This window comes from Fringilla coelebs (assembly GCF_963513975.1).
Source record: "Fringilla coelebs genome assembly, chromosome: 10".
NCBI classification, from domain to species: domain Eukaryota; kingdom Metazoa; phylum Chordata; class Aves; order Passeriformes; family Fringillidae; genus Fringilla; species Fringilla coelebs.
The window spans coordinates 11188636-11211908 of NC_140036.1; the positions used below are offsets into that span (position 1 = coordinate 11188636).

At 42.9% G+C, this 23273-nt stretch overlaps 1 protein-coding gene across 1 annotated transcript; it reads right to left on the reverse strand.

The window, feature by feature from the left end:
• Nucleotides 1-14665: 14665 nt before the first annotated feature.
• On the reverse strand, nt 14666-22304 carry PAQR9 (progestin and adipoQ receptor family member 9). Its single transcript, XM_084212234.1, has one exon. The coding sequence runs from the start codon at nt 22256-22258 to the stop codon at nt 21044-21046; it is 1215 nt and encodes a 404-aa protein (XP_084068360.1). The 5' UTR covers nt 22259-22304; the 3' UTR covers nt 14666-21043.
• Between the last annotated feature and the right edge of the window lie 969 nt (nt 22305-23273).

Below are 23273 nucleotides of genomic sequence, written 5' to 3' on the forward strand. Positions count from 1 at the left end.
AGCAAGGCACCTCACTCTCTGCAGGTCAGCTTCTGAGCTCCAGCATGGGGCAGGGCATCAGCAAGGGTCACAGGGTGCTATTCTTATCTAGATAGCTGTAAAAGCTAAGACAGATCAGCTAGCCAGTCTTGATGTAATCTAAATCAGCAAATCTTCAAGTGGATAATATTATGAAACAAAATTTCAAAGCAGATTCCCTTAGCTTTGGTGGATGTGAGAGATAAACCTGAGATCATTAATTTCGTTGTCCTTGTGAAGGAAATAGGAGAGCAGATACAAAATTGTGTTACTAAAATGGGAAAAATAGACTTTCTGTTTCTTGGTACAAAATATAATTACTTTAATGAGGGATATATATGTATATAAATCATCATTGGAGCCCTTGTTCTTGTTTAATAACAAGACTCACTTATGTCTGTATATGAATAAATTTCTGGAGATTTAGATCAGAGTCTCGTTTATAGATTGAGACATGAAAAGAGCTGATATTTTGAACAGTCTACTGTACAATAGTGTCCTTTCCCTTCCAAAAGCACCATCTCCACTAGACACTGTTCAACTCAGCTCTGACCTGAATGAAGAAAGTGAGAGTGTGGAGCCAGTGCAGTTACATGACACAGCTGAAGCTAACAAACTGGTGATGGTCACAGCCACCTTCCCTTTGATCTGGCTGCAAGTGACACTGGAGGCACAGGGTGAAGGCACATGGGACTGCCCTCAGGAGTGTGTGCAATGAGAGGCTGTCAGGTACTCTTTGTGCAGAAGTAGGGAAATAAAAGTTGCAAAAGGCATCAAGGGTGCTCCAGATAAGTCTCTTTCAGGATGAGAGTGTGCTTTCAGCCAGAATGCTGTCAAAACCAAAACTGGAACCTCAGGCAGAGAAGGTAACTATTTTTGTGTGTGTGTGCTTTAATTCTCTGGCGTTCAAGAAAGACTTTTACATCATCTGTAAATAAGTAGGTTTGTATTAAGGCATCTAGCTTCTAGTTCCCTCCCCCCCATTTTTGTTCTTTTCCTTCTTCTGAATGCTGTAGTTGAGGATAGAGATGTTTCTAAAGAGAATCAGATGTGTTATGGTGTCGTACTCTATTGCACAGGTGATACCTGGGACCTGAGTTTCACAGTACGGTTTCACATGTAATTAGTTTGCTGTTACTGGCAACACAGATTTGAAATCAGAACTAAGCCCTGTGAGAAACTGTTTCCTGCCAATGCTCTCATTACTTTTCCTGAATTTCCCTCTACATTATTTATAGGGCTGGACATAAAAAGGAGAACAGTTGGATCTAATTTATTTACTGGAAATGCTCTTAGGAAGAAGAGGGTTGTTCAGCCAACTAAAATCCTGGTTTCCTACTTTTACTGATAAAAAACTCACTATCTGCTTCCAAATTACCATAAAGGGGACAACTAGGGAAAAGCTCTACAAAATGTGCAAATGATATGACAGCCTGTGCAACAAGAGATGGGAGAATACAATCAAATTTCCATCAGCTGTAATAATTCTTGCACTTGTTTTTTTGGCTTGAAAAGTAGTCCCTAACTTAAATGAACAGCTCAACAGCTACATCTGAATGATAAATTGGGGGGAGCCTACATCTGAAGGACTTCCTTCTTCAAAGATGACAATTCAGAACAGGGAGAATACCCTTTCTTTTACAGGCAGATTAGGCCAAACCAAGACAGCCAAAGTAATTGTGAGGGAATATCTTTATATAGTTATTCTCTGCCAGGTACAGCATCATATTGATGGTACAGGAAGGCTTCCTAGGTTCCTCCTGCTTTTCATGCTATGCCCTCAGTTGTCCTTATTCAGCACAGAGTCCCTGGCAAGAAAGTGGGTGTTGCATCACTGATGTTCCTGTGCAACAATAAATTGTACCAGGGCTGGGCAGTTCTGACTGCAGGAATTACAGACAGTCCCCATGGCCTACTTCCCATCAGAGTACAGGGGTCATGGAATGCAAAACTGGGGCCAAATTATTTCACTGGTGGCTGGAACTCAGCTATTTGCCATGTGCATTACAATAGTGAGTTTACTTTTTCTAAGTGCTGAATTACTGCCCTGGGAGATGCACACATGCGTTCCAGACCAGAATTCAGAGTTTAGCCTAATATTATGTTTTTTAAACACATCTGTAATCTATTATGTTGCTGGGTAATGATTTTCACAGAATCCTTGTTTTTTATTATGCAAAGAAATTTCACTGTCAATATCAGTCTCAGCATGGTATTGCAAAGAACACATCTGAGTACTAGATAAGTGCTTCTTGCTATGGAAAAAATATTACAGGTCATTAAAATGTTAAAGCATTAAGGGGGAAAGTTATAAAAAAATGGAAGGAACATACATGGAAATTTTAGGAGCTGGGACCAGAGACTTCTAGATAGTAGTAATTTTAGTTACAAAATGTATCAGAAAAGTAAGCTAAACACTGGAAAATAATTATGGAAACATCATTATATGCCTAAATTAGATATATACTTGGTATAAAAATGCTTGAAACTTGTATTCAGTTCTAACTCCACAGCAGTCATTTCGTGCATTAGGAATCAAAAGTGCAGTGCCAGAATCAAGCAGCAGCTTATGCTTTCTGTATTCCAGGAGTTGCTTGTTTTAATCCTTTCAAGAGCCTCAGACTGTTTTTGTTTTAACAGTCTCTGAGGAAATTTCTCATATCCACCAAACAAAATAAAGGCCAGACTGAGTAAGTAATATTGTCATTTAATTTCAATGTTCCTAAACTATACTTGACTTCAGTTTGGACATGGACACTTGAGCACAGGCAACTGTTTTGAAAGAGTCTTTATGTTTAAATCCTTCTACTCACTTACTGAAAGGGTACTTTGAGATGAGAAAAGTCTTTCCGGATTCTAAGCCTGGTCTTTGGGCTTATTCTTGAGATAGCAGCCAAATTTCATTTTAATCCCAGCAGAAAAGGAATGAAGACTGCCTGCCTCTACCATATAACATCTTCTGGTGGATGGGAAGCATCTTTGAGTAGGGAATCAGAGAATTTGCAAGGATTGGTGAGTATCTATTTAAATTTCTGTTGTTACCTGTTCTGCAGTTGGAGACCTGTACTGCTGTAACTCTTCCACTTCAAAGCAATTATGCCTGGCTTTCAGCGTGCATGAAAGGCTGATGCAGCTCTTGTGCTGTTTTATGTAATCCATCCTTCTTTAAGAGGTGCAATGCTTTGCCTGAGGTATGCTGAGCCAGCATTCCTTCCTCTTTCCAGATGTACTGCAGTGCACTGATAATAATTATCCTGTGCAGTGTCAAATAGCAAGGAATTCCTGCTGTAAATAGGAGCAGATGTAGATATGTGATGTGAGGTATATGGATTCTTGAAAGGGCATGAGAAGAATTCATTCATATGGAGCCTAAGTGCAACCAATAGGTCATGATTATTATACTGTCTATCCAGTACAACATCTCTGGATTCAGCTTTCCAGCTAAGTTTTCAAAGCTCTGGGCTCTTAGGAACTTAAACCCTGCTGACACTTCTCTCTGCCTTGACACCACACTCTAAAATGTTTGCTGGCCTGTCTCTTGGTTATCACCCATCTCATGGTTACAGGTTTTACCCTGGTAAAAGTGTGACTCTGTGGATTCCTTAATAATTTTCTGTCATTATTAACACCAGAGCCTCCTCTTAAATACTCTTATTCAATTATCTCCTTTTAATGTAAGTCCAGTACATCTAATTCAACTAAGTAGTTTCTGAACTCAGTGTACTGTGTCTCAAATCTGCCCTGGATTGTTATTTTCTGAATTTTTACCTATGTGTTCTTCTGCATTCTGAAATGCAGAAGAACACACCAGCATCCATTTCCAGTCAAAGTCTAATGCAAGACTTAGACCCAAAAGGTTTTCACTGTAAGAAAGTGATCAGAGGTGTGATCCAAACTCAACAGGACTTTTGATTTTACTGCACCCTCGTCTTCAAAGATTATTGTGACAATTTTGACTCCATTTCCAAATTCTTCAGCCTCTTTGTATTAATACAATAATCAGGGGTTAAATCTGCCATTTGATTTTGCAGTCTGTTCTACTCCTAATCCCAATTTATCTGTTTTGGTTTCGTTTGGTATTTGAATTACCCTTAAAATATAAGTCTATTTGTTAAACTGAAAGTTTTTTAGTTAAGGAAAATAAAGTTTTTCCTGGCTGTGGATTCTCAAGTTACCCTGCCTTTCACCAAAACTATGACAACAAGGTATGCTTCATAAAATTCACATTTTTTAAAGCAGAAAGCAGAAATTACCTATCTGACCTTTGATTAGACTAAGATAAAAGGCATAGAATTTGTGGAGCCCATACTGGTAAACAAGATATTATTAGAAGACTTTCTAACTTAGGATGAGCTAATAATTGACTGAATACTTGGACAAGAAAGAAAAACTTAGTACATGGGAGCTGAATGTGATTCTTCATATTTCTAAATGAAATTAAGTTTCCAAACTCAATTTCATTTGGTGCAAACTATCCCATTTAATGCTAAAGAAGGATTTTTAATGGAAGTGGTTGTCAAAGCAATGACACAAATTAATATGTAAATCCCACAGAGAAACTTAGAATTCCATTAGTGCTCCTGAAGAAGTCAGTGCAGGCCTTGCAAAATCCAAGTCCTACCTGTGTTAGAGAGTAATTCTCCTCTGCTTTGCAAATTCAGGTTTCTGCCTCACAGCAGTGACCTGACTATCAGCCCCTTTCACTGGAACAGTCCCACTTTGTAAAAAATACTTAAATATTCATGGAGCCAGCTGGTGAGAGAAAAACAATGCTCTAGTCTGATGGTTCAGTAACCCTCCTGAGGAGGGTGGAGGTGTTAGTCCCAGTCCCAGTGAATGTGTAATTATTTATACAAAGTAGAACAGTGTCAACAGGAGAAATGACAAGTCCTATCTCCCAAAAAGTTTCCTTGCAGAAATGGAGAAGTCTAAAGGAACAATAATGCATTTGCCAGAAATCTGCCAGGCATAGTTAACAACACTTAAACAAACTCTAAAAATAATTCACAGATTATTCCTGAAATAGCTAAGCTTTTGGATGAATAGATGTTCTTCCACATCTCTGAGACAGACCTTGTTCCTCATATTAAGTGAACAGGCCTTTCATCCTCCAAAGCAAAACAGCTCTTAAAAATAGACATCATTCAGAACATATTTTAAGAACTTAGCATCTCATAACATCATACCTCCATCCTTGCTCCTATTGACATCAATGGAAGGAAAACCAGTATTTATATGTCCCACAAGCAGATCTGTCTCTTGGAGAATGCTGCTCTATAATGGTTTGTGTCTGACAGGAATAAAGAACTCTTGAGACCTGCCTGCCAGTTGAATAGCCAGGGCTGTATGGAACTCCAGCAGTAATGTTTGTGCAGAGTCCTGCTGGAAGCATCAAGCAAGGCATGGCTCTTCAGCACAAATGAGTTTTCATTGAGCCAGCCAGAAGACAGACAATGTTTCAGGCAACAAATTCTTGTTCAGAGCTAAGGCAGAAGGAGCAAGCTTTAAGCTATGTGCAGTCTGAAGAGAACTGCTCTCACTTTATCTCAATTTGTGAATTAGACAGTGTGTCACAATTTTCTAACATCTTACAGTTTTATGAGTTTCTGTTAGAGAACTCAAAGAAGCATAGATAGTTCTAGTGCACATGCCTAACCTACAGACACCCAGCTTGACAAAAATGGCATCAGGAATTAGAAATTCACTACCTCTGAGTTTAAAAAATGAGTAAAAAAATCCTGAGAGGTTTAAGCTTTAGTCATCAAAACCAGAGCTGCCTGAAAATTGTTTTTTTAAAGCTCAGCTGTAAACAGTGTTGTAATGATTCATATTACGGTAAGCATAGAGTCACATCCCTTTTGTTAGTCATATGTTTTGCCAATAAAATGACTTTCATAAAACAAAAAAGAATTCGTAGTGTGAAAGGCCTTTCAAAGGAATGTATAATTAAAGTAGTTTCTGACATCTGGAAAGAAATCCTGGACTGCAGAGTGATAAATGACCTGTAACCTTTAAAAAATGTATTTTCAGATGAAATATTTTCAAAGAAAATTGTGAATGTTAGCTGCTGCAAAAGTAGAGAAGACTGTCTTGAAATTCAGAGATGGATGGGACGCAGCAGATTTCTGCATCTACACATCTTATGTAAAAGCTGTAAAGAACAGGCAGCTGTCAGCAAGAGGTAAGAATCCACCAAGTGATATTGTGATGAATACTCAAAACTTAAGGGGTTAAATATTACATAGGCTCTGGCAGATGAAAAGAGAATGACCAAGCAGCAAGTACTGCATCAAATCTAGTATATGTAGCTGATGCTTGTAAAGTACAGCATTATGTCCATTCAGATTTTCAGTTAAAGATGAACAAAATTTAGATTATTACAAGAAATTAATAAGTTTTAGTACTTCTAAAGCCATAGCAAGGAAATAGAGAATTTTTTTAATCTGCTGGCATTTTTCCCAGGTGGTGCAGGTCAGCATTTCAGGCCTTTTTCTTTAAGAAGAAATCAAATTCTGTCAAAGAGAGACTGAGGCAGTGTCAGTGGTCATAAAGCTGGGTGCTAACATCACATTCCTATTGAAATTCAGTGTGAAAGTGGTATATTACTCTAACTGGTGTCTTTCAAATATGCTCCAATGCCTCTCCACTCAATTCCTTGAGGCAAGGACACACAATTTTCCCAGTGTTGCAGGGAAGAAAGGGAGGCACAATTGTATACATGTATTCTGAATATAGTGCACATTTGGTGTGTGGACAAAACTGAGCGCAGACATTGCAATATGTACAGAAACACTGCTAGCAAGTGCCATGGATGTGTGTATTTCTGGAGGGAGCAGCATTTCTCTGTTCCACTCATTGCTCTTCTGTGTTCACCACAGCACAATCCACAAAACCCAGCCCAGCCCAGGAACCAGACTTTGGGTTAATGGGATGAGTACCCCTGGCCTTTGGAAATGAGTGCAGTGAGCCACTGCCTAGCTAAGGCTGAGGTGTCCTTCAGTGTGGGGTGTCCTGCAGGCTGTCCCTGGGCACGTACTCACAGGAAACAAGCTGTTCTCCTGGCCCAGGATGTGCAGGCAGTGCAGATGTAAAACTCTCGGCAGGTTTAGTTTACAGCTGCCTGTCCTTGGGTGCCTGATCTGAGTTTTCAGTCATGACTTGATAACTGTCCAGCCCTTCCCCTGCCTGTGGGCTGTGGCTGTGGCATGCTGAGTGTAACCTGCCTCCTTGCCACAGCTTACTCTGGTGGTGGCCGAGGGTGTAAGGCTGGGATGGTGGCACTGCACAGCAGGGAGCATCAGGCTGGGATCCCAGGGGAGCTGTGGCTGTGCTGCTGCAGGATATGGGTCCGTGAAGGTTTTGCACTGTAGCTCAGAGACCCCTGAAGCCTGGCACTTCTGCATCATTTTCATCCTTCCTGTTAAGTCTGTGGGTGTCACATGAATTCTCTGGAGGCTTAAAATAACTCTTAACTGAGCATTGGTGAGAACACTGCACTGTAACACCAGCTGGACCAGAGAATTACTGCCCCCAGTAGTCAAAGCTGAGCAACAGCTTACAACTATGTTATTTTATTTTGTTGACAGCTAGTCCCAAAGCAACTGATACATTTGCAACTTGGTCTCTTCATGGAAGTAATTAAAGGAATGTGAAAATTTTCAAGAAAATTCTTTCAGTTAAGGGATAATGTGGAAAGTTTTATTTCCCCCATTACATTTCTATTTCTTCTACTATGTTCCCATCATAAAATAAAAATCTTTGAATATACAATTATAAGTGAGGTCTGAAATTAAAGATTTAGCATCTGTATACTCTGGAGATGGTTTACTTCCTACCTATAAAGAGCCATATGAAACCCCAGAGTTTTTTTGTAATTTGTGTAAGAGGAATTGTAGACATACCACTGAAACTCCCCCTGCTAAGACCTTCTGAAGAGTGTTGTAGATGAGAAAAGTCCTGCCATGTGAAGCCTTTTTATTTTTACCATGTCACTAGGAAGAGTCACTGTTTACTGCATTAGCTATAACCTAAGGAGATATGTCCTGTGGCAAATCCAGGACTGGAATTGCTGGACAGGTTGTGGTGGTTCTATTATTAGAAACCTGTTACATTTGACATTGAGCATAAAAGATGGGGCTCATACTGCAGAACATTTCTTATACTCCTGAGAGTAAATCCCAGCAGTTATTACCAGAAAAGATGCTGAAGCCTCTGAGTTCTCATCGATTGCTCTTGCAAGTCGATCAGTCATGTTGAGATATGTAAAATCTGTTGACAGCTTGCACAGGAAGTCATAATACTGTAAAAAATTTTCCATATGCTGGTATTAAATAAGAAAGGAGTGGATCAGGCTTGCTTATATCACAACTTTGACAAGGGCCGTGGAGATCATCTAACAGCCTCAGACAGCAGTTCTGGATTGTGGCTGTGCCCAGAAGAGACTTATTTGGAAGATGAACAGTGGACAGGAAAGCACAGCTGTCTGGAAGGTGCTGTATGATCTTTGGCATAGGTTGGGAATTAAGTGTCACTGGCCAAAATGAATGGGAGTTCCCCAGGAGAGCTTGAAGGTCATGGCACGCCGGGAGCTGGTGTCTGTGTCTGTCACTGAGACTGTGAGTGTCAGCTCTGCCCAACAAGCAGCATAGCCAGTCCAACAGCTCCTGCAGTAAACTAGCACACAGGGATTGAATCATAGCACTGCTACAATACTCCAGTTAACACTGCAATGTTAGAGCCCAAAAGGGGACTGCAGCATTTTGGAAAGCACATTTTAATGCCTAAGGTGTTTAAAACTGTAGCATGAAATATATGTGCATTGTTTGACATCAGCTGGGAATATGGTAGGCAGGTTCTATGAACATGGGTCAGTCTGAAACCTGAGTAGCAGAGTAAAAGAGTTGTTGCCATCCAGTAGGCAACATGCTACCTATGGCAGGGTGGCCATGGCACTGTGCCAGCCAGGTGTGTGCCTCATGGCAAACTTGGGCTTTACCAGGGCTCATCCATCTCACTGGGTCTGGGCCAGGAAGGAGCCATTTCTGAACTGATGACTTGCAACTGCTCAACTTTGAAAGGTGCAATCCTGCATAGGAAGATACTTTCAGATTTTCTTTTTTACTGCTTGCCTGTTTTGTTTCTTTGCTTGCTTGTCACGCTGGTTTTAAACTACTATATAAATCTAATAGGTATGTTAATCTGCATTTGCTGTGGTGTGCATGCGACAAGGGAAACAGATCAAATTAACTTATTTTTGTCAATATGTTTAAATAAAAAGCCAACATGGCAAGATGCATACTCTCACTCAGACTGACTTATGTTTAAGTTTAAGTTCCAGGAAGTCTAAGAGAGTGGCGTCATCCCCTTCAAAACACTTTTGGGGTTTTTTTTCCTATTGGATTGTATCAGCAAGCAGCTGCCTCTAAGGCCTTATTTTTGCCAGACAGCCAGGTCCCTGTGCCAGCTTCTCCCTGAGAGTGTTCTATGGATGGGGCATCCCTCCCAAACCAGCCCCGGGGACAGCAGCGGTGCCCAGGCGAGGTGCCGCTAAGGGCAGCGTTTCCACCAGCTGTGCAAGAGCACGCGGGGCGGAGGCGCCTGCCGGGGGCTCCTGTGCTCCCTCCTGTGCGCTGCAGATGAGAAATGCAGTCCCAGCTCCCATGGCGAGAACGTGGCCGTGCCGGAGCCGTCCAGCCGCTCTCCGGCCGTGCCCGCCCCGGCCGCGCTTCTGCGGCTCCTCCTGGCGGCCCCGGCCCCGCCGCCGGCCGGCGGCTCCCAGAGCTACTGCAGCCCCCTGCAGCAACTTCATCCCCGCACGCACCACTCTGCTCCTGTTCATCCCTGTGCATGTGCTGGGGCAGATTAAAACAATCTGAATTACTCCGTACTTTTTCAATATATATGAATAATTTGGTTTGCCTTCTTCATTTCAAGCTGAAATTGAGGATTTGATCCAACTCAGACCTCAGAGCGCAGATCCTGAAATCGGCTGCAATAAACTTTCTAAAACATTTGAAGCATTAGAAAGCAGGCATTCTTTATCTGTGCAGGACACACAGAGGTATTTTTTTTATATTCTGTGTGTGTTATGAGGCTTTACAACAAGGTATTTATCCATCATAATCATACATATTCATTAAAACGTGGTTTTTATTTAATACATAAACATTACTTTCCTAGAACTAATTTGGATGTATCCACCTCTCACTGGAAGTCCTTTTTTGGTCCTGGAGAGTCATAAAAGGGGTCTTTAGTGGTTGCATTCACTGAATGCTTTGACATTAAAGGTCAAGGACTTTTCCTTGAATTTTTTCTTTGGGCATGTGCTGTTACTTCTTTGTTAAATGACTTGCAAAAAAACCACTCTAGTCCTTTTCATCTGTTTGTCCACTGGTTCCAGCCATATTTATCCTCCTTTGGTCATATTTTTACATCCATTTATCTTTTTTTCTTTTTGCCATTTAGTCTTTAAGCTCTATCCAGCAACTTTAGGGAAACAGAAAATTTCTGTTCTTTGTATCATTTATCATTGATGGCTCAGTTAGAAAATGAAGGTTTGTTTTCTTAAAACTGAGTAAGACCAAATCTTGTCTAGGAAACTCCTGCTGGTTTACCTCAGTGTCCTCCATGGGTCTGCCGGGCACAGACTAATGTTGCAAAACTTTCTTCTGAACAGCAGGCCTGAATCTCTTTATTCTGAGGTTCACTTGGCCCAGCAGGCAGGCAGGGCTGTCACTGCCTGGTTCTCAGGCCGCTTTGACTCGTGTGTGGGAGCTGCCCTGGTGGGATCATGTGGCTCCATGCCACGGATGGACTGGTGCAGCACAGAGATGTGCTATGCCACCCTGCATTCCTGCTGCCTCCTCTGTGCCAGTGCTGCACACACGGATGTGATTGGGGAATAGGAGGGGAAAAGAGCTTTTCACAAGTCAGAATTATTCTCCAGCCTATTTGAGCCTTCTGGGCAAAATGCCAAGGGAAGAGAACTGAGTCTGGTGCTTGTTTGTGAACTGAACTCAGGAATCACTTGTGAAAGGAACTGTACTGCTGCTGACCTATTATAGTGCACATGGGAAGTTGTCACCTCAGAGACTTCATTTACCAGCCTGTTTGCTGCAGATTGTTTCTTCATGAGCTAGTGGGGAACTGAAATGGCTTTTGGAACAAAGAGTGTTGAGTAATAAGTTGGAAGTCACTCATGTCTAGGACATACCTGGCAGTGTTGCCCTGACACTGAAATTAGAAATCATGTCAGTTCCAGAGCCTGAAAATCATAATTATTTATTAGCTCTATGTGCATATTTGGCTAATGAATAACATTCCTTGGAGTTATTTAAAAGCAGCAATGAAGTGTGTTGGAAACAACTAGGTGAACATCTAGTACTTTCCACAGAGGACTTGCACTTCAAGCTACCACTGCTCTAAAGGGGAGAGGGCCAGATCAGATTCACTGTGGGTCTTCAGTAGCTCTGCTTGGAGTCACTGTGACTTTCAGAAGAGAAAGCAGTGATTACTTCACTTGGTAATATTTGTAAGTCCACCAGTTCATTTGCTTTGTGCAAACCCATGTAAGAATCTGCCAGCAAAGTCAAAATCAATGCAACTTTTAAACTCTTTTAAACTCTGTGATGTTAATTTTACCTTTTTCTTTTCTTCAGTAAGGAAGACTTCTAAAATGCATTTTTGTTAACAGCTAGAGACCTCATCCAAAGTATGTAGAGCACCACCAACTTTTTCATGTATGTAATTCAGCCTTATATCCGAATACAAGAATATACCCTTCACAGATTAACTGTAATGAAGGTATCTACTATTTGTGATTCATTATATCAATTCATTATATTCTTTGGAATAATGGTCATGTCAGTAGAAGCAGATCTGAAGATACACTGTATATTCCCTCTGAAGTGATAGGGCTGCCAAGTGCTAAGCTAGCTGGGACTTTAAATAATATTCATTTAACCTGAATATTACATTTTGAGCAGGTTTCCCACTCTTGTATATATTCTCAATCTATATCAGTTCTCTGTGTTTTACTGAACACAGTTAAGTCAAATTATTTTTTTATTGTCCAAAGTACATCTGAACTTTAGAATAAAAGAGATGGCATGCTTCTGTTAGGGCAGAATATTTATAGCTTGAAGGAATGCGCTCTACTGCTAGGGACAAATGTGTTCTTCACAGAATATTTGGCTTCTCTTTTTAAGTTTTGAGTCCATATTCTACAGACATAAATATTATTTTTAACTATATTGGCAAGTGAATATATTTTTCAGTGCTCAATGATTCTGGTTACTTACTATTCCAAACTGTTTCTCTTCAAGCTATGATTTTCTACTACACTACAAGAAACAATGTTTTGAGGTTGCAATTGGAACAAATGGAAACTCTGCAGCTTTATTTCATGACTAAGTTGGTGCATTTCTGGCTATATATATACTTTGCTCTTTGTTTTGTATTAAAATTTTTCAGATGATGCTCTGAGAGTGCTTTGAAGTGCTACAGCTGAGGAGGGAATGTGAGTCTTGGGTGTTGGAGTGTAGGACTCTGCCTTAGGGCTGGATGGCAGGATCTGCTGTGCCAGACTCTTGCTGGCAGCATTTCCCTGGCACTGTCTGCTCATTAGGGCTCTGCTTCTACAGCACACTTAAACACAAGGAAAAGTTCACCCCACCAATGAACAAAGATAAGCATACAGTCCTATTAAAGTTAAGCATGTGCTTATTTTGGATTACCAAATTTTGGATAATGAGAGATGATGCTTGTGTGTACAAAGGTATCAGAGAAGCTGCCCCAGGGACCTGCTTACCTTTTGCTCATTATTTGTATTATTTCTGAGGGCTACAGATACTGCTGCTTGTTATCCACCCCACTGACATTTCCTAGTCGTCCTTCCAAGTGCCGTGAAAAAGAAAAGCTGAGATTTTGGAACACTAGTGAGTGCCAGTGATTGAATTCCATAGACCCAGGACTGTGGATGTGGAGAGACCAGCATATAAAGAGGGGGAAAAAAAAACCCAAGGATTTTTTTCTTGTAGATGTGGCATTGCCCAGTTTCTCTGGACAGCAGAGGAGAGTGAGAGAGAATAGACATTTTTTAGCAAACAGAGTATAATATTGAAAAGTATGCTTAACACCAAAAATCAAAGAAAACTGTATTTTCATGTTTTATCTGTCAGAAGGGACAGAAAAGGACTAGACCTTGGAGGCAGGAGAGACTCAAATTAGCAAACTCCCTAAAATTGCTTACTCTCCAAAAAGATTGTGTGACATGGTTATTTTGCTTCTGTAAAGCATGCATCATGTACCCAAAGGCTGTGCTCCCTGGCAAGGGAAGTATTTCCAGCTCCTCACTAACAGAAGCGTACTGCCACTGCTGATAAGAAATCTGCCTTGTAGTAGTAGAGGGTTTCTGATGCAGAAAGTGCATCTGTAGTGTCTGCCCCAAAGGCTCTTGTCACTGCAGCCAAGATTTAGCTTTAGCATTAATACTGATTTGCTGTGTTTTTACCAGCTTTTAATTTTTAATGTTTCATCTCCCCTCGCAGATCCTGCTAGCCTTACATGATCCTATGATGAGAGAATAAAATCTGAAGGTAATTGTTGTGTGTCAGATGTTTTTTTGTTCCTCCTCAAATACAATCCTGACTTTTAGGGTCATTTGTCAGAGAAGTGATGTCATGGTAACAAAATATAGATTGCCTTCAGATTTCCAGTGGATTATCAGAGTAACTATGGATCCACCACAGCTGAAGGCCAAGGAACTGACCTCAATAAATTACCTGTCCTAGCAGCTGTAACTTTTGTTGCTTACCATTCTGCTCACTGTTTTGCCATCTTCACTGGCTTCATCAATTTTGTGAGGTTTTCCTCCAGCCTGTTCATGTCAAGCAGTCAGATCCAGAGTTTACTGATAACATTATGAAAACCCTCAAGTGTTAACAGAAGGATAGCCTTGTGAAGTATTTGTTTATTTGCAGGATGTAGTCTCTTGAAGCATCTGCTTCTAAGAGGGTTATGGAGGTTTTTGCTGCGGTCATCAAATCCTTGAAGTCATTGCCACATCTCAAATACGATGAACAAAGTCTGTAAATAAGAATCTCGAGAATTTTAGAATTTTGGGAGGAATTCTGCAGACCTCACCTAGAAGATCCTACAGCTTTCCACTGTGTTCCTATCAGGGGGAACCTGCAATTACGTTGCGATACATCCTGTTCAATTTTGATAGAAAAGGCTTAAGACAGATACTTTGTGTAATTGCAGTTCACTGAGTGCTTTTTGGTGCCTGACTTGGACTGAAAACAGTATTTTGCCATCCTACTCTGCCAAATAGGAAACTTTACTTGATGCCAAATAGACCTCTTCATTTTGCAGTCAATATTTTGCTGATTCTTTACACTGCCATTGCTACCAATTTCATGATTTTTCAGGGAACACTGTAGGCTGAACACTAATCTTCTAACACATACTAATGTATTAGATCTTAATGTAACAGGGATGTCTATCATTAATTAGTTAGCAGAGAACTAAAATGGCAAAGAATGCTATTTTATTCAATATAAAAGACAACAAAATGGCAACGATACTTTTGCTAGTATAGTGTTTTCAGAAATACCAACACTCCTATACCCCTATATAAGAACTGAACGTTCCTGTACTCAGCATATGCTAACATCACCTGTGTTTGAAGAGAACTACATTCAACACATTTCTGATCCTACAGGTGTCACAGTAAATTATACAAAGAAATGAGAAAAGCCTTTATAAATGCATTTCTGCAAAAATGAACTCAGAATCAACTTTATTTATAGATCACACCCTTTTTTTTTGCTAAAAATGCATAGTCATTACATATACAGTAGTCAGCATCCAAAAGTGTACAAAGAGTAAATTTTCAAACCCTCCCAACAGAACCACACAAAATTCACACTTTTTATTCATTGCATGCACAGCCCCTTAAACATGATACCTCCTACTAAAGCGTGCTTGAACCTCTAGCAGACAGAATTGACTTGCTATAAACTCTTTCTCTGTACTATTAACCCCCAGCTACAACCACAAATCCTAAGGCATTCCCATGAAGTAGCAAAGCCCTACTTCAGAATCCTCCATGTTCTGAGTATGGCCCAGGAAGCAATTGCCCTGAAAGCAGAAGTCTGCTGGTGGTGTTCCCTTCCAGGCAACTTTAAGCAAAAGCCTGCTTCCTTTGTCTTGGTCAATAATTTATTACTGAATTCAGTGGAATGAAGCAGCATCTGTTTAAGCAAGATGTGAAAATTATTTAACTTAATTCCACATCCAGCTCCAAGACACTAAATGTCTTGAATGAAGGTCTGTGTCTTTCAGTGCATGTGACACTACCATCTTACATCTCATCTCAGGAGGAGACAGTAAAGTCTCAGCTATAACTTGGGTGTTGGTGATACAGCCCTGACTCAGAGGTGTCTAACAGAAGCTAGGAATATACTTGGATATTGGGAGAATTTCTAAAGGTACAGGCCTTGACTAACAAACCCCTCAAACCCCTTGATGTAGTCTTTTTTTTTTTTCCTCAGCTACTGCTGCCAGTTAGAAAAACTCTTAAAAACATGGTCCTCTTCTCAGTGGTGCTTTTTGCATCAGACCTTCCAGCTGATGGGCAGAGTGGGTTAGTAGAATGATTATTCAGGGCTTCTTGACAGAGTATATATATGTGGTCAAAAGATCCCAGTTCAGATTTCACTCAAACATAAGAGTTGATTTTGCAGAACAGGAGGGAAAAAGAGAAAGTTGTTTGATCAATATAATTTTATATTCTCAAATGATTACATTTTTCTTTTCTTAAAAGCTTAATTTACTTTGGGTCTTTTTACTCTGGTAAGAAGTTTGATGTAGTTCAAAATTCCCAATGGCAACTGAGACATAATCATAATCTTACAGACACTGATGGGAAATCCTGCTCCATTGTTTCATAGTAACTGGAATACAATCCATGGCTAAATGAACAAGGAGGCCTCATGGGTGTTACAATGCTCCTCAGTACAAGTTACCAGTGAGAATTTCTGAAGAAAAGCATATGTAAGTCGTGTATGTTTTCTCTTTACTCCTGACCCTTAAGCATTTAGTCAGCCTGTTTAATACTGCCTGGGTCTTGATTGCCCCCCCCTCGAGCCAGTGGAAATTTTGCCATCAGCTCCAAAAGACACAGGATGTGACCATCCTAGGAGTATGGCAATGACAAGGGTTTGTCCCAAGAGTTCACAATCTGGAAACGTTCATGTTCCTCTCCCTGTGAAATGAGGGAAAATATAACATTCTCTCTGCTGGAAGATTTCTTCTTAGCACCTGGGAGGGTCTTTGCATTTTTAAGTGCTTTACAAACATTTGCTAGTCTTCAGAGCAACCCTGTGAGGTAGGTAAGGTATATTCTCCCCATCTTACAGATGTGGAAACTGATACACAAAGGGTCAAATACAACCCTGGTACAATTCCAGTGTTTCACATGAATTAAAATTAATTCCAAATGAAGACAGTTTAAACAACTTGCCCTAGATTACAGAACAGATAGTGGCAAAGCAAGGATAAGAACCCAGGAGTGCCTGACTCCTCAGCTTGTTACTGGCCACTTGGTAATTTTTAAGCTCATAGGCAATGAAAAAACAGTTTAATCTGGGCAATTACTACAGGTATGACTTGCTTCTGTAAGGCATGTGGATGGTAATCAACTGAGTTTAGTGCAATAATGCTCTATGAATGCACTGCCTCAGAGTTTACTTAACCATGAAGTAAAACTTTCATACTGTTATTTCCTGCAGGTGCACTGTTGACAAAAACCTGACACAGTAGCTGGATTCAGCAAATAAATAATAAGCATAACACTTGGACAACTAAGCAGAATTTTAGCAAAAAAACATACTTCTGCTTTTAACTGCTACATTTCTACAAGTGCAGCATGCAGATGAAACCTTTCCCTTTGTTTCCAGATATAGATTCCAGTCTTACTAATGAGGCTGCTTAGAGCTTCACAGATGCCCTGGATAGTGACATTCAAATGAACACACTGCAAAAAAAATACTGTATCACCACAGAAAACAGGGTAGTGATTACAGATGTGGTTTATCGATCTTACAGGAAGATGAGCTTGAAGCTCACAGGCTACTCAGAAGTGCCCAGAAACCAGGCTTACTGAATATATGCCAGTGTAGATAACAGTTCTAGGCACATGCTGAATGCAAGGGAGGGTGTCTATGCCACCAGCACTCTGGGAAGTGGCCCCAGCAACCGTCACTCCACATCAGCACAGGTGTGTCAGTCTGGAGGTCAGTGCTGGCCAAACACAGAAAGACACCCAGGCATTTACAGGCCACCCCCTGTGCTCCAGTCCCCATCCTGTGCTCCCATTCCTGTACAGATTCTACTACAAAAGGCCTGAAAAGCCTTTTTGGTTTTAAATATGAGCTGTGGAATCCACAGTGTAGACCTTATGGCAGGTTAAAAAAACATTATGACACGTTCTTCTGCAAGCAAGTTAGTTTTCTAGGATTTCCTTATGCATCTAATCTGCAGGTTAGACCTCTCCTCTGAGCTCTGGACATGCTTACACATGTTCTTCAGTCATGTACTTTCACACCAGAAAGTTATCCTGCACTCTTACAAGTCACACAAATGCTGACTCACTTCTATATATGAGCAAATTCAAGCACTATAATTATAGATATTTTATTCCAATTTTAATCTTTTTATCTCAGATTAGTTTTGGCCATTGGACGCAGCAAATGGAACTACTATGTCCATGCATGTCCTTCACTGAATAGACACAGGCACTCAGGTAACATTTCCCTACATATTCTCTACACTTACTGTACCTTTTCAATCTGTAGTCACATTTTTTTAAACAAAAAACAGACAAACAAAAATCCATTAATTAGAACTCTTAGCCATTCACTCTGGATTCAGCAGCCTTCTTACAGTGGCTCAGACAGCAGTGCTTGCAACCAGCTTTTACAAATAATTCCATGAGGTGCTCAGGCCCATACACGTGCCTAAACAATTTGCCAACAGAAACTTCTGAATGAAGCAATATTCTTAATATCAGAGCCAGGTACTCAGTCTTCAGTGTGACTGAGGCTCACAGGCAACTCTTGTAACAGCAGTAAGGTTCCAGTAAAATTGCAGTTGGTTGCAATCCAAACTTTATACTATTATCTGTCGTTGAGATATATATAGATGACCCTGTGTGGCCTAACTTCAAATATCAAATGTATTTTTACAAGTTAGCAACAGCCATTTTTGACATTGCCTCTTGAGATGTCCTCTACATTGTGACTGACAAGGACAAATATAATTCATTATACAGTATGCTTTAAAAGCCTGGTCTTTTACACTTGGCTTTTACTGTTTGTTTCTGAGCGGCCTTCTAATGCTGAGGTTTGCTGTCCCTAAGATTTCTTTCTTAGTTTTTAATTGCTGGTTGGATGTGCTAGTGGCATCTCCCAGGCAAACCCTTTCTATATAATTAGTTTGGATGAGTCATTGGGCTCTAACTACTATGCCTCTATTATTTTAACTTGAATAAAGCCCATCGCAAAGATTTTTGGCCTCTTTTTGCAGTTGTGGAAATTCATAGCATGACAGGGTTGAAGGTCTTGATCCACTGGCTTTCTATTGTGAGTTTTCAGGGTTTTTACAATATTAAAGCAAGGAATAACAGTCTTGTGAACCAGCCTCCTCTCCCAGTGGTGCAGATCATTTTCTGCTTTGTTGGCAGCTGAAGAAAGCAATGCTACATTTATGACAAAACTTAGTGAAAATAGGTAAAATTTGAAATATTTCATGTAGTTTCCATTTTCTTTTCAAGCAGATTGGTAAATGAAAACTGAACACAGCCACTGACACAGGGCTATGCAGTTTTTTATGGCCCAACAGCACTAACTCAAGAGGCCACAGTTTTGGAGCTGCTACTCCAGATAGTTCTAGTCACTCTCTTTAAAAGACATCTGACCCTTCCAGAAATGACATACCAGCAGAACTGTGGCTGGCAAAGAGTATATATTTTTGTTAGGCCACTTTCATTGTTCATTAAGAAGCTAAAATATTCAAACCATTAGACTTAAAATGGGTTGAGATAAAAGCTAAATTGAATGAGTGTAATTTTCTTTTAGCTTATGCACTTCAATTGAGAAATTTTCATAAAGCTGTTACATTGGTAGAGGGCATATCAGTTGGGGCTGTGATGACTCTGGCCCATGTTAAGGACTTGACTTCATAAACCCTGGCTACAGTCCTTTCTATATTCCCATTTTAAACAAAGAGGACTTTGTCTTACAGAAGATGAGAACTGGACTCAAAATATTGTCTTGGGGTTCAGATGCCATGTCCATGAAAATGGGAAAAGACCCAAGCAGAAATACACTTCTACAATAGGAGCTGAGTAAAACAGCTATTAACTATTACGCAGTCTGACACAAGGGTTTGCTAAGGAAGTACCACCCTTCTTCAGACAATGGGTTACACAAGCAGTTTCTCACCTGAACTTGGGTTGGTAAGCCCCTTGTGTAACATTATTGCACTTGTTCCGTCAGACGAAAGCAAAGTGCATCTGCTTAAAATCCGCACATGCTTTACAAAAACGTATCTAGAGTAAATTCAATCTATACTTAGCTCTTTGTTGTGTGATAAGGATAATACATGGGTTGCTCTGAAAAGATACTGCTTTGGAAAACACCTCCTAATTCTTGTCTTTGAACTCCCCCAAAGCTTCTGAAAGAGGACTTCAACTCATCCACCTGCAGCCACAACTAATCAGAATAGGAGAAAGTGGGGAATGACAAAAAAGTGCCAGTATCCAGTACTTGTAGAGCCAGATTTTAGGTGCTGAACTCAGATTCAGCAGTATCGTATTCTGCAACTAATTTTAGGATGGTAAATATGACAGTGCTCTAATTAAAGAGCAGTAGAAACTAGTCCCATGTAGTTTTTTTAAAAGCTCCAGAATGAGATCTCATGCATCACTTACTCTCTTTACATCCACAGAACTCCCACCGAGCTTGGCAGGGGTTTATAGTAAGTCTGGCATCTGACTTTTACTCTAGAGGACTGGTTTGGGGGTGATTTACCCAGGAAGATAAAGGGGCCCCTTAGCAATTCCCTCAGCACAACAGATGTTCCTGACATGCTGAGGGAAGAGCGATTCTATTATGCAGGGTCCTCGTTCTTCCTCTGCCCCCGTTCCAAACCAGTTTGACCCCTTTCTGGTTTGGTTATTTTACATATCCTTCTATTTTATTTTAGTATCCGAGTGGCTACACCAACCACTCACTGTCTGTCTAATTAAAGTCTCTCCATTAACTGGTAATTCTGTAATAATTCACAGCTGTTTTTCCTCTCACTCTTAAATCTATTGTTCCCTGGCTGAAAAGGCTGCAAGACCTTAGAAACTATAGATAGCTATTGATTTGTTTGCATTTAAAATCCAGTACGTGGCTGCAATGGCCTGTTACAATATCAGAGAGGAAGATAAATGTCAGTGCATAATCTGCTAGGAAATTTCACATAGTAGTTGGTTAAAAGTCTATGAGAAATCATTGCACAAATGTCTTCAGGTGTATACATATATATATGCATATATGTAGCTAATAAATATATAGCTAGATATATAAATATATATGTACATACGGAGCTAGTTTAGATCTAATTGTTATTAAATTAGTAAGTGGCATTCACCATTCATGCATTCTTTCTAGTATCAGAGCTAAATTATTTCAGCTTATACTCTAAGCAGCAACATACCAGTAAGCATTTGCTTGCTTCCCCTGGTAACCTAGTAGTTTAAAGAGCACGAGCAGTTCTGCCATGGTAATTTTCTCCAGCAAACCTCCATGAAAGGGACCTGGCTCTTCCACAGGTGGGTTTCCCCCATGTGTCACAGCTTCTTCGGGACATGGTGGGTCTGGTCTGAGGGTCACCAGTTTGAAAGTCATTGGCTCAAGGACCTCCGGGCCAAGGGTCACTGGCATGGTGGTCGCTGTTCCGAGGGTGGCCGGACTGCTCAGTCCTGCTTGCAGAGGTCTGCAACGTTGAGGAACCTCCTGACGACCACAGCAAGGCAGACGGTCAGGAGCAGCATATACCCCACGGTGCCTAGGTAGGTGGGGGCAGCCAGGGGTGCCTTGAGGAACTCAGCCAGCCCGTCCTCCACGTAGTGCACCTGGTCGTAGATGCTGAGGAAGGTGAAGATGTGGAAAAGCTGATGGCTATGCCCCACGATGTCGAAGAGCCCCGGCTGGATGCGCTCAGGGATTTTGCTGACGTTGAAGAAGGCGGCCACCAGCAGCCAGAAGTAGCGGCGGTAGAAGTAGACGAAGAGCGTGGGGTTGCGTGCGCGGAGGTCGAAGAAGAGGCTCTCCAGCATGATGGGGCAGGCCATGCTGAGCGGCATGGCGAACACGAAGGTGCGCACGGCGAAGGGGTAGGCGCAGCACGCGGCGCGGCTGCGGCAGCAGGCGGCCGTGCAGCCCACGGCCAGCGCCAGCGCCACGGGCAGCACGAGCACGCGGTAGGCCGCGATGGGCAGGCTGCAGTCCAGCTGCCAGCCCAGCCGCTGCTGCACGTAGCGGCTCATGGCTCCGGCGTCCAGCAGGCTCAGCCCTGGCAGCAGGTAGTAGGAGTAGGCCACGGTGCTGGCGAAGCCGTAGTAGCTGATGGAGGCGTAGTCCAGGTAGAAGAAGGTGGCGCGGAGGCGCGGGGAGAGGCAGCTGAAGAGGTGGGCCGTGCAGCTCATGGCGAAGGTGAGCAGCACCCCCGAGGCGTAGCACCAGAGGGGCAGCAGGGCCGGGTGGTGGAAGGGCACGTCCCCGGCGCCCCGCAGCAGAAGCAGCCGCCCGAAGCGGCTGAGGAAGAGCAGCAGCGGGATGAAGTGGGTCCAGAAGTTGAGGGTCTCGTTGGTGGGCTGCAGCACAGAGGCCAGACACTCCTGTGCCGAGCAGTGCAGCCGCCGGTAGCCCGAGAGGATGAAGCACTCCACGAAGTCCTCGGGCACCTCGTCCCACCGCAGCAGGGCGGCAGGGCGAGGCGGCGGCGGCGCCGCCTCCTTCTTGTCCCCATCGCCCGCCGGCATGCTGCCGCTGCCCCGGCCGGCCCCGGGCCCGCCGCCTCGCCGCCGACCGGGCGAGGCAGAGCCGCTGCGCCCGCAGCCGCCGGCGGAGGATCCGCGGTAGCTCTGCGCCTGTCCGCCCCCGCCGCCGCCCCCGGCAGCATCACTCATTGCAGCAGGGGCAGTGGCAGTACCGCCGCGGCTCCTCCCGCCCCGCCGCCCGGCATCGCGGTAACTGGAGACCGACAGCGCATCCAGCGCTCCCGAGGAGCGGGAAGAGACGCCCCCGCCGCCCCGGGTAGGGTTTCCCGGGGTGGGAGGCGCTGGACACCCGAGCCGCCGTTAATGATTGATGCGGCCGCAGCGAAGGGGGGGGGGGGCGGGTCCGTGAGAGCCCCGTAGCTAGGCGTGTGGCCGGACCGGACCCGACCCGCGGCACCCCTTCCCGGGCGCAGGGTCAGCTGGCACCGGCACTGCTCGGTGCGGGGGCCTGCCCGCGGGGCTATTCTGGTGTAAAAAGCACAAAGGGGGCACCGGGGCGCCCGCCCAGCCCCGAGCGCGGCTGCGCCCGCGCGTGCGGCGGGAGCCGGGCCGGGAGCCCCGGGAAAAGGGAGATGGACCCGCGGGGCTGGGGGTCCCCGGCGGCGCGACAGACCGGGGAAGTACCCCCAGAGAGGGGACGGGTGGCAGCTGGGTGGCGGTCTGTCCTGTGTGCTTCGGTAAGGCCGCTGAGACCTGATTTCTTTGGTGACATTATCTCATGCAGTGAATGCAGACGTTATTTTAGGCTAAACCCTCCCGGCCAGGCTGCATGGGGTGAGCGTCACTGACACACACGGCACCCACCTTATCTGCGCGCTCCGAGGGCGGCTGGGAGGGACACTCGGGAACGGCTGGCAGGAGCTGCTCCGTGTTGATCCTTAGACAAATCCTACACTTATTGTCGTCGCGGTTATGCAAGCAGCACAGTTACATAATCAGAATATAAAAATACGGGGAAAAGCTCTGTACGAGTGTTACTGTTCCTTAAGGCATCTGAAGGAAATAGAAGGTTAATGCACCTGCACCACTAATGCAGGTACAGGTAGGAGCCAGACTAAAGGATTGCTTTCTGCTGCTTCAACGTGTTTCCTTTTTGTTTGTTTTCAGATGGTCTTAAACATCCAATAGCTCTCAGTTGCCAAAA